At 40.5% G+C, this 12,612-nt stretch overlaps 1 protein-coding gene across 3 annotated transcripts in view; it reads left to right on the plus strand.

Moving 5' to 3' along the window:
* Positions 1–12,612, plus strand: part of LOC124553636 (coiled-coil domain-containing protein 50) — a 181,849-nt gene that overhangs the window by 141,362 nt on the left and 27,875 nt on the right. For 2 of the 3 annotated variants that reach the window (XM_047127505.1, XM_047127506.1), the window contains exons 1-2: positions 616–1,543; positions 10,782–10,911. In XM_047127505.1, the coding sequence (XP_046983461.1) occupies positions 631–1,543; positions 10,782–10,911 (1,043 nt within the window). In that variant the 5' untranslated portion in view covers positions 616–630. Of the gene's footprint in view, positions 1–615; positions 1,544–10,781; positions 10,912–12,612 lie in introns of those variants that run through there. The other variant, XM_047127507.1, reaches the window with a different exon arrangement.

A 12,612-nucleotide genomic window follows, 5' to 3' on the forward strand; every position in this document is an offset into this window, starting at 1 on the left:
ACATTCGTTCATATGGTCTCATCACTGCTTTGCAGCTGTTAGCTGTTGAGTTGGTCTCCTGTTCCTGTTATGTTTACACTTTATACTTTGTCATTTAGTGTCTCTATAAACAATGCTGTTAGTCTTTAGAGTTGCAAAATTTCAGTAAAGATTTGCTTCGTCAGCCATCGCCTATTCTAGCCAAATGTCCGAAGAACGACATCCTGCTTTTGCGCCCTGTGTGTATTATGTTACGTACGTGTTGAGATATATATATATATTTTTAGGTCGCGAGCTTCTGTCAATGTGTCTAACCAATGTTATTTCGATGTTTTGGTTTACGCGACCTTTCTGCACTAGTTAGTGTTACAACCCATACAGATTTTCGGACCTCACTACTCATGTTTTTGTCTCCCACGCTAAAGCCTTCTTGAATGTTTCTGGTTTTGCGGAATGCAGTGTTAATTTGCTCCGTTTTCTCTACACTATACTTCCACTTGTGTATGCGTAATCACCCATTTAAATATTTGAATCAACTGACTTGAGTGTTTCGTGGAAAATTGTTTTTGGGGTAAGAAATTTGCAGCCTGCACAATTAATACCTTCGGGGAATAACTTGGTGCGCTAACTTTACGTTAAATAATAAGTTCAATGCTGTGTTGCACCGGCAAGACCGCTGCTAAGCTTCCTGCACGATGCGGCGCGGAGCCGGAGGTTCGCGGCATTGTCCCGAGCAGGGTACAGACCGTTTCGCGCACTTTCGCCGCTGCCGAGCTGCCTCGCAGTTCGTTGCCAGGCAGGGGCAGTGTCCGCTCGGAATCCGTCCGTTCTGGCCGCGCCGCGGGAGGGAGAGCACTGTCCGTAACGGCCGGAAAGCCCCAAGGTCGCGCCTCCGTAGTGGGGGTAGTGGCGCATGCGCAGTCGGGCGTAAAGCGAGGGGTGGGGGCCGGCACGCCCTCGGAGGGGAGCGCGCGACCACAAATTTCGGCGGGTGGGCGAGATTGTAAAGCACTTTCGGCACCAGATCCGTTGGGAAGTAGAGTTGCAACAGCGCCGCGCCTTTTCGACGGATGTTCCACCGCGTCTTCGTTGCCCTCGTGGTCCCCGCGGGGTTCCCCCACCCCCGATTTCATCCCCGCGAGTTGGTTCGCCGGGGCAGACTCGCTGCGGAAGCGAGTGCTGACGAAGCGCGCAGCTGCTGCGCTCTCGCGGCCGCGTACGGTGAGCGTGGAACGCTGGGCGTCGGCCACGTTGCCACAGCATCGCGCCGGCGAACGACCGAAGCGCACGCGCTCAGAGCCCGCCGCCTGCGCCCGCCAAGGTCACACGGCCGCCGGCAGCGCGTTGCGGCCCTGCGCCATTTCGGGCCTTTGTGCGAAGTGCGGCTCTCCGGTGTTGGCTAGCAGCCGAGTGGTGCAGCGTGGTGGGCACGCCGGGCGCTTCGGGGATTGCAGCGGCGAGCCGGCGCCCGCCGGCAGGCAGAGGCGGCCTTTGTGGCGCGAAGTCCGGAGGCTGCGCAAGGCTTTGGAGGCCCTCGACATCTGGGCCGACGGAACGCGCACAGGTCTGTCTCCAGCGCAATATTTGATTGCTCTGTTGTTGATAAATACTGTGTAGGCGTCTATTAAAAATGTCAAGACAGACGCTGGCTAAGGTGCACCCACGTGACCCTCCACCTTGCATTTTTTCGTTATTCATGTACGATGCTGTTGCTTGGAGGATGGTGTACTGCTGCTCTCCACGCTACTGTATCCTGTGCAGGACTCTTCCTCTCAGAGTAACTACTGCAACCTGCATCTATTTGCTCCTGCTTACTTCATTCCATCTCTTGGCCTCCCTGTTCCCCCCCTCCCCCACACTTCGTCCATTACTAAATTGTCGTCCCATGATGCGTCCTATCAACTGATCCATTTTTTAGTCAATTTATGGCAATTTTTTTTGTTTAATTCTGGTAAGTACCTTGCTCATTACATGATCTCCCCATCTAATCTTAAGAAGTGTTTTGTACCACCACGATTCAGAAGCGTGTCTTTACTGCTTATCGTCCATGTCTTACGCTTACACCCGTATCCGATGTTAACAAATGTCTCACCAGAAACCCGTTTCTTGCCATTTCTTTCTATATACGCATGATATACGTAAAGGTGCTAGTCGGAGTCTATGCTAATTATCGAACGTACGTTTCCTGAATTTTCCTAGCAGTTTTAGTTAGTCCGTTGAAAGAAGCGGAAACATTAGGCTACACACGCATGTTACCACAACCATTATGTGCCGTTCACATTAGTTGATGTGGCCGGTTAACAAAAGTATTACCTTTCAACCTGACGTAGACCATGGGATACATGCAATGAGGACTGGTAGTGGTTTATTCGGCCGGGTATTTTGTGACGATATGAAGACGTCGGCGGAAGAAAGACTAACCCCCCACGAGCGTATTCCGTGATATTACACGTTATCTGATAGAATTCAAAAGCAATGTCGTAAATTCAACAAGACTAAAGAAATTACACAGGAGACTTACCTGTGTAGCTGTAGGTTGTAACAGCGTGTAGTGCGTTCGAAGACGTAACTGTGTTATCACAATAATTTCTTCTCAATTGACTTAGAAGGGTCTTCCGCCGATCTGTTCATCTAAGACCTGAGTTTAAAAGAAGGAAAATGTACTTAAATTATCAATGCCGTAGTACTGTGTTCGAGTACGCTTCGAAGACAGATCACACGTAATGGACGAGTCTCAGTATTTTGATGTATGTTACGTACATACATATGTTAGAGTAACAGTCCTTTTGCCTGCGGCCCTTCTGTTTCGTGGTGCTCTTGACAATTCGTTAACGTTGAACGTAGCCAGTCTGGTGATAGTGTGCGGTAGCCAAACAGTCGATCTATCTTAAATCTAGTTGTGGCAAAAATTTTGCCTTTTTTTTCGGAATGTCGAGATTTCAGAGTGCAAACGCTTACCAACATTGCACACAACGGAAACGACGGCTACACAGTTATGTGCACTTTCACCCAGACGTTCATTGCCATAGAGCCACGTGTTATTTGGAAAGTTCCCCCCTCTTCCTTTAGCTGTGCCATTCTCTGCGACTAGTAGTATGTCGCACGATTTTCTTTCGTACTCCATTTAATGGCCTAAAGTAGTAAGGTAGCACGTCTTCATAATTTTGTTCTGGATTGTTTTAAGATTTACATAGATTTCATGTGGCTCATTTCTCGCGGCGACAAACAGAAAAGGCTAAACTGTGTTGAATATTAACTTAAATTGTGAACATGTTACTGTACTCTACTCTTTCCTCTCATTATAAAGCAGATAGGATCGGTTGGGATTATTTGAGTGTGATGACATAATTCGGGTGTAAATAACATGTTGCATAATTCTTAACTTAATGTTCGCACATGCTCAAATTCTACATATATTCTAAATTTCACAGGAGGCTATAATATGGCGTTGATTTGTGTTGGCCAGTGTTGATACAGTAGCTAAACTCAAATGTGTGTACATTACACATGTTTTAAACCAAATTTTAATAAAATTAGTAATATCACTAATAATTCGAATGTAAATTAGTTTATGCATGTGGAGTAATTGTAGGTGGTTCTTCTTGATGTTGTTGCCTTAAGTCTAAAAACTTGTTAAATGCAGCTCTACACCATGTGCAAGCCTCTTCACCCCCCAGTACCTACTGCAGCCTACGTCCTTCCGAATCTGTTCAGTGTATTCATCTCCTAGTCTCCCTCTGATTTTTACCCTCTGCACTTTCCTGCAATAATAAATTGGTGATCCCTTGATGCCTTGGAACGTGTCCTACCAACCGATCCCTTCTTCTCGTGAAGTTGTGACACAAGTTTCTCTTCTTCCCAGTTTTATTCAGTACCTCCTCATTAGTCGTGTGATCTACCCATCTATTCTTCAGTATTCTTCTGTAGCTCCACATTTCAAAAGCTTCTATTGTCTTATCTAAACTTCCATACATGGCTACACTTTACACAAATACTTTCAGAAAAGACTTTGACACTTGAATCTATACTCGATGTTAACAAATTTCTCTTCCTCAGAAGCATTTTCCTTGCCATTGCCAGTCTACATTTTATATCCTCTACTTCGATCATCATCAGTCACTTTGCTGCCCAAGTAACAAAACTCATAAACTGCTACAGTGTCTATTTCCTAAATCTAATTCCCTCAGAATCACCTGATTTCACTCAGCTACGTTCTATTATCCTCATTTTGCTTTTGTTGATGGTCATCTTGTATCCTCCTTCCAAGACACTGTCCATTCCATTCAACTGTTCTTCAGAGTCCTTTGCTGCCTCTGACAGAATTAAAATGTCGTTGGCAAACCTCAGTTTTCCTGTAGGCAGTATCTATGATTCCTAGTGATACATGCTTTTACAACCTTACATTAATCTTTCAGCCACTCCCACTTAGCCATTTTGCAATTCCTGTCACTCATTTGTGAGACTTTTGTATTCTTTGCCTGCTTCATTTACTGAATTTTATATTTTCTCCTTTTATTAATTAAATTCAGTCTCAGGTGTTACCCAAGGATTTCTGCTGGCCCTCATGTTTTTATGTACTTCTTCCTCTGCTGCCTTCACTATTTCGTCTCTCAAAGCTACCCATCTTTCCTTTACTGCAGTCTTTTCACCTGTTTTTGTCTATTTATTTACGTCCTGAATCTTTGTGGTACATATACCTTACCTTAGATGTTGGACAAAATGATATTACAGTAATATGTTACGTTGGTGTACACATTACATTTATAAATTTACATTTTTATATTGCTATATTGTTACATTACATTTTTATATTGTTACAACCAACTTATTTTTCAAGATACTGTGCTACTGAGTAAAAACAGTTTTCCAAGAGATATGATGTTACAGATTTTTTAAAGCTATGGATTTTGTTTATGGCCTTTAGGTTACTTGGCAGCTTATTAAACAAATGTGAACCTGAGTGATATACACCTTTCTTGCACAGTGTGGTATAACAATGATGTCTGTGTATGTCACTATTTGCCCTTGTATGGTGTTCATGTACAGATTTATTTTGAATAAATACATTTCCATTTTTAGCATGCTTTTTTTTAGGAACATTACAACTGCTAGTATATAGATACATGGTAGGGGTAGAATCCCCAGTTCTTTAAAGAATGGTTTGCATGATTTTCGGCTGTTGGCATTTTTCATTACCCTCACAATCTTTTTTTGTTTCCGGAATGTGGTTATGCAATGAGGAGAATTTCCCCAGAATATGATGCCATATCTCAATAGGGAGTGTATGCAAGCGTAATACACCGCTCTAACTGTTTCAGGACTTGTGTTGTTCCATATAATCCTCATCGCATAAGTCATTTTGGATAGTTTAGAATTTAATGAAGTGATGTGGGAATTCCATTTAAGATTGTCTTGTAAGTAGATGCCAAGGAATTTTGCTTCAGTGACACTGTTAATTCTTTGGTTTTCCATTGACATGTTTGGTTTTAATGGGTTTTTATTTTGTTGTGTAAGATGACTTCTTCTTCTTTTTGTTTTTTATGGTTTATCAGTAATTTATTCCTCATAAACCACTCTGAGACATTTTCACTTGTGACTTTAGCATTTAAACTTGGAGCCATTTCATTTTCACCTTCAATTAATATGCATGTCATCTGCAAATAGCACTGGTTCGGAGTGTTGAACGTGTAGGGGGAAGTCGTTTATGAAAATTAGGAAGAGAAAGGGACCTAAAATTGAGCCTTGTGGTAAACTGTGGGTTAATGTGGAAGGTTTCGATTGATAAGCTTGGAGTTCGTTTTTTCCCATGTGTTTTACCTCTGTTATCTGAGAGCGATTTTCTAGGTAGGATTTCAGCCACTCCTGTGGCAGGCCTCTTACACCATACCACTCTAACTTTCTTAGGAGAATTTCATGGTCTATTAGATCAAATGCTTTTGTTAAATCCAGGAAAATCCCCGAAACATTTTTGTGATTATCCACTGAATTTAAAATACGATTTATGAGGCTAAAAGTGGCTGTTTCAGTACTGCACTGAGGCCTGAAGCCATGCTGACATCCTGAAATCACGTTTTTTTTTTTTTTTTTTTGTTAAAGAAATCAGTTAGTTGTAGCAGAACTAGTTTTTCAATGATTTTTGAAAAACCTGATAGGAGTGACACAGGCCTATAGTTGACCATCTGCTGCCAATCGCCCTTTTTGTAAAGGGGCTACAACTTTTGCAGTTTTTAACTGTTGTGGGAAAATACCACTTGATAGTGAAGAATTAGATATATCTAGCAGTGGGGCGAGTATCTGCTCAGCTGATACTTTTATAATATAGTCTGGCACATCGTCGACTCTGGCTGAATATTTATTTTTTAATGACTTTATACTGTTTAACAGTTCTTCCCTACTTATTGGACGGAGGAACATGGATGTATTTGTTACACTATTTCCAGAAATTTCCTGTAATATTTTGTTTGATGTTTTTCCCATTTGTTCCTTCGCTAACTCACGAGCAATATTGGTGTAGTAAGAATTGAAGTGGTTAGCAATTAATTTTGGATCAGTGATCTTGCTGCCCGCCTGTGACAATACAATATTTTTGTGTGTTCCACCTTTCCAGTAAGTCTCTGTACCGTATTCCACATTGTCTTAGCTTTGTTTGATGATTCCATAATAAGTTTGTCATTTTCCCTTAATTTTGCTTCCCTTATTACACGACTCAGAGTTAACTTGTATTTTTTGAAGTGGTGAGCAAATTCAGGACTGCTATCTGTTTTTGATAGCGCAAAAAGTTCCCTTTTTCTTCTACATGATACTTTGATCCCTGATGTAATCCAAGTTTTGGGTTTGCTGGGGCCTTTACAAATTGTTTTCTTTTTTGGAGATGCAATTTCGAAACAATGTCTGTAAATTTCCATGAAATTATCCAGCTTTTCATCTGTGTTGTAACTGTTTTAGATTTCATTCCACGAGTGGGTACTTAGCATATGTTTGAAGTGCTCAATATTCTGCATGCTGAATTTTCTCTTGTCGATAACACTTCCATTCCTAGACAAATCAACACTTAAGCATACGGCAAGTAGCTGTGCATTGTGGTCACTGTAGCCGGTATTAGTTTTCTGAGGTGTGCATGTCAGTGTTTACTAAGATCGGATCAATAAGTGTAGCACTAGTTTTTGTTACGTGTGTAGGGGAGTTTATTTTAGTGCACAGGTTATATTCTTGAATAATATTAAGGAATTTTTCTCTTTGGTGGCTGTGTGTTAAGAGGTCAATATTAAAATTGCCATACAGAACTATAGTTTTGCAAGTATTTTTAAGTTTCCCTAGTGCAAGGTCAAGTTTTTTAAAGAAAATGTTTACATTGCTGTTGGGTGATCTGTAAACACACATTATTAAAGTTTTTCCTGATGTTATTTCAATAGCTGAGGCTTCAAAGTGTTTTTCGCTTCCTAAGTGATGTACACAGTCTATTATCTTATAGTCTATGTTTTCTTTTACATAAATGCAGCTTCCTCAAAGCTTTGATATTGATCTGCAAAAGTAGTTTGCCAGAGTGAAACCGGTTATATTTGAATACTGTAAATGGCCCTTCTCTAGCCAGTGCTCACAAAAACATAACAACTGATACCTCCTTCCATTCATTCCTAAGAAGTACATTTATTTCGTCAAGTTTGTTTGGTAGAGGCTGTACATTTTGGTGAACGACTTTTAAAGTGTATGTATGAGTTTGTTCTGTAACACATTGCCCTGTGGCACCCTCAGCTACTCTAAAAAACCTCTACTTGTCCCTTGGAGTGTGTTTCTTCCCAACCATTTGTTCCCTAATGCTTGCACTGAAACTATCTACGGCCTCTAGTTCTTTGTTTCCCGGTCACATCCCTTTGACACTGAAGAAACTGCAGAAAGGTAGAATTTAATCTACAGTTCATAGCCAATAAACAGTGGCCAGAGTCCACATCTGCCATTGAAATGTACTGCAATTTAAAATCTGTGTCCTAAATCTGTCTTCTGTGCAAAATTCTATCAGGTGGCTTCCTCTCATTCCTTACCCCAGTCCATATTCATCTACTTATTTTCCTTCTCTTACTTTCCCTGCTATCAAATCCCAGTACTTCATGACTACTAAATTTTCATCTCCCTTAACTATGTGAATACTTTCTTTCATCTCATCATACATTTCTTAAATCCATTCATCTGCAGAGCTAGTTGGCATTATAAACTTGCTCTACTGTGGTAGGTGTGGGCCTTTTGTCTGTCGTGGCTACAGTAGTGTGTTCACTAAGCTGTTCATAGTAGCTTATCCACATTCTTATTTTTTTTATTAATTATTACAACCACTCCTGTTACACCTATCTGATTTTGTATTTATAACCCTGTATTCCCCTGACCAGAAGTCATGTTCATTTTACCTACCTGTCCAATTCAGAGACCTGACATTCCACATACTGATTGATAGAATGCCAGTTTTTTCTCCTGATAACGTTGTCCTGAGTAGGCCACACCTGGAGATCCAAATGGGAGGACTTCTTTACCTCTGGAATATTTTACCTGAGAGGTAAATATACAGTAAATCTGCATGCCCTTGCTTTAAGCTGTTTGCATTATCTCAACAGCAAAGCTGTTTTTGTTAGTGTTAAAAGGCCAGATCGGTCAATCATCCAGACTGTTGCCCCCTGCAACTATTGAAAAGTCTGCTGCCCCTCTTCAGAAACCACATGTTTGGCCCCATCAACCGATACCCATCCGTTGTGGGTGCACGAATGGTACAGTTAACTGCATCACTGGGGCACACAACCCTCTCCACAAACAGCAAAGCATGCCACATATATTGCAAAAGACAAATGGTTCGAACTAACCTAAGGACATCACACACATCCATGCCCGAGGCAGGATTCGAACCTGCGACCGTAGCTGTCACGCGGTTCCAGACTGAAGCACCTTTAACCGCACGGCCACACCGGCCGGCTTGCGAAAGACATACTGCATGTATGACTCAAGTGATCTTGAGAAGATCAGAGAAGTGAAAAGAGAATGTCATCATATGCTGTTCTAGAAATTGCAATATTCCATACGAAACACACACAAGCAATTATCACTAGACCCAGGGACGGAAGTGATGAAACTGAAGACAAAACTTCATTGTGCTATAAGAATTGGCTCAAATTCAGAAATAATATTGACTACAATGCATTAACAAAATGACTGTGGTAAGATAGTGCAAGAGTACCGGGGATAAATAACAGCATAAGATCTACACAAGTGGAAACTATATTCAATGTAGTTTCTATCCATACGCAAAGGGAATTGTTATAGGTACATTTCCCTTGGATGGATGATGCAGAATGGATTGATTTAGAGCAAATAATTAAAGTGTTTCTTGCACCTGTTTTAATGAGAAACTAAAAATTGTTTTGAATCGTATGTAGTAAGATTTTTTTTGTCATGTAATTAACATTGTTCGTCGTTGAGCTTCTTAGAAACGTAGATATATACTTCCATTGGTTTCATGGACCTGCACTTCCATATGATTGGGGTAATTGTAGCATAATAAAACGTTAAAGCATGTTTTACTTCAATATTACAGTGTATACCAACATTACTACAAAAAGGGGAAAAATTGGGTGCAGTTGAACTCGGGGTTATTGTAAGAGAGAGTCATTATACTTGAGGAAAATGCAGTAGGAAAAATTCTAAAGTATCGCATTGCTAATATATGACGAACTGACAGGAAAATTATATTGTGGTTAAAAGCCATTAAGCTTAAAACGTGGTTCTTTATACTTAAATCACTCCAATTAACCCTATTGTAAGTAATGCCATGGATTAATAAAGACCTTTACATGACAACTGTAAAGCTTCAGAAACCTAGTTCATTGAAAAGGAAAGTGAAACGAAACAAGTTTCAGTTGTGCAAAGAAATTTGGCCTGTATTGTAGGTCAGCTAAAAACCCTTAACGTTTGTGCACACAGCTGCTCTAGACTTTCCTTGAATGTTGTTCATTTTTAATTTTTTATACTAATCAAACAAGATGTACAGTATTCACACAAGTAAGGAAACTTTAATCTTGGTTGTATAAATAAGAAAGTACATACCTAATATGCTGGTGGATATTTTCTGAATCTGGTGCAGTGTGCAGCTCAATTTCTCATGGAATGCCATTCCAAACTGTATTTACAAAGGTCACTCTTGAGCCTCATTATCAGAAATAATTACTTTTGTGAACATGTAGCATGTGATATTGTGATGAATAAAAAGGATTGTTGAACAGATTTGTTGGAAAACTTTCTAACGTGGCTTTGAACATACTACAGCACACTTTCACCAGTAAATGATGCAGATTTTATTACTCGTGCATCAGTTAAACTCCCTTGCTTTGACCTTTAATGCAATCTTGACTTGTCAAGCATTTAAAATTCCTGTCCGTTCTATTTAAAAACACTGTAGTGTTAACACAGAGCATTAATATTTATATTGACCTTGCACTAGAAACATCTTGGAGAAGAAAATTTCAAGTTTTGTTATAATTAGCCAGTGGAAAACCCTTAACTCCAATTAGCTTTTGCCACTACCCTTCGTAAAAGATATTTGCTGTAAATTAGTCGTGGCAGCAAATAGCTAGAAACATACGCTCAGGCAGCACCATTAAGTAATGACCTCTGTCATTCTAGCTGTGTCACTGTAATTTCCTATTCTCTTCATTGTTTGAACAGCCTGTAGTAATTGGAAAGTTGTGTGTGAAATTTGCAAGTATGTTGCTTTGTAGAATTGATGGTAAGACCGCACTAACTCGCCCTTCTCATCTGTTTTGCAGTTGAACATCACCTGTCCGGTAACCGGTGGCGAAATGCAGTGGTACGCGAAGATTTCCCTCGTGCGAGAGACGAACAGCGCCGTGAACAGGAGCTGGCAGAAGAAATGCGGCGGCGGCAGGCTTTGGAACAGTGAGTGGATTACATGTATACAGTGTTGACTGTGTGTGAAATTTGACTGCAGTTTCTGGGTGAAAACTGCTGCAGTAACACAATTGTAATTTTTCCTCTGTTTTCACAAATGTTTCGGGCCCAGAATCTTGTGAACTTAGGGTGACATATTTCAAAGAGAGTATATCAAGTGGTGACAAGTTAGGCAAAGTAATAAAACTTGAGAGTTTTGCTGTTGAAATATATCTGGGTACTTCTTTTTGTATTAAGAGAGCTTCTGTGGAAAAGTCATCAGGTGTGAAACTGCGTGGGAAAGGTAGCAGTTCATACTGGGTGGTTATAATTAAACTGTAGTTGGTTAAGGAGGTAGCGGTGTTCTGTAATTATTATATGGCGGTGACACTTGTTAGATAGGCTTGTGCATCAATGTGCAGCTGATCTACGCTGTCAAATTTCAGCCACGAGGCACAGGTGTGGTGCCTACAGCATTTTGTAAACATCTCTGGTGCTTGTATTAAACAAATTGTGTAAGTGGCTGTTAATAATAAAATAGACATAATACATTTCATATTTGCTTGAAGTTTGCTGCCCCTGTCCTGATCCTAATTATTACAAATGGAAACATTCCTGTATCTTCTTGCATTCAGTGCCAGATATGCAACTGATGGCCAAAATTGGAAGCAGTTTTTTCCTTCAGCATAAATCTGTTTTACATTATCACATGAGATATGTGCGAAGTTCCACTGCCGTACGATAATTACAGCCTGCACTGGACCTGTGTGAATAGCTGCACTTCAATTATAACCACTTAGTATTGTAATTTGTTGGGGTGGTCTTGAAAATAGATTTGTGATAGGAAGTGAAAGCTAAGGATGAGCCTTGGGTGATGTTGCCATTGTGGACACAGATCTGCTTTGTCTTCAGGCTAAGTGACGGAGTGGCCTAGGTCTAGGTCTCTCTCTCTCTCTCTCTCTCTCTCTCTCTCTCTCTCTCTCTCTCTCTCTCTCTCTCTCTCTCTCTCTCTCTCTCTCTCTGGAGTAAGGGTTGTAAAACGGATTTGATTGTGTATAACATAGTTTTTTCTGAATTCTTCAAGTCATTGGCTAGGTGGCTAAAATTACATATTTGGACTCCACATCCCCCACCCGACCCCAAAATTTTGATTATGGTGACACTGATCTGTAGTGCAACCCAAGGTCCAGGTTAGTCTGGAAGGTGACGATTTGAGAGTTGGCAAATCCAATAAATGTGAAAGCAGAAAATCTGGTTGTGATAACCTGACTGGTAAGCGAACCTAATATTTACGTCCGCACCTTATAGAAAATTGAAATTCATTCTATAGAATCACTTGTTACTCCTGGCAAATAAGTCGCTTTCAAATTAAAATATAAAATGACCTCCATTTATTTCAGTATTCCAAAAATTTTGTAACTTACTCACTCCTATGAAGCCAAATGTCTTTTGGGCTGGGGGGCAGTGAATTTCATAATTGGCAAAGCTAGCAAATGTAAATTAAAGAAAAATGTGTGTTCAGTCTTTCAGAATGAATTAAATCATCCTATGTACCATATGTGACAGCACAGTGGCAGTTCTATGATATCCCATGTTGCTGAGCAGGTGCCCTTCTAGCTTGCATTTTTATGGATCTGAAATGCTATGTTGATGGGTTTTAGTGTGTAAATTTGCAACAAAATATGCCCCTGTGGTGTAGCATCACGTGAC

The sequence above is a fragment of the Schistocerca americana genome, chromosome 11 (genome assembly GCF_021461395.2).
Source record: "Schistocerca americana isolate TAMUIC-IGC-003095 chromosome 11, iqSchAmer2.1, whole genome shotgun sequence".
Lineage (NCBI taxonomy): Eukaryota > Metazoa > Arthropoda > Insecta > Orthoptera > Acrididae > Schistocerca > Schistocerca americana.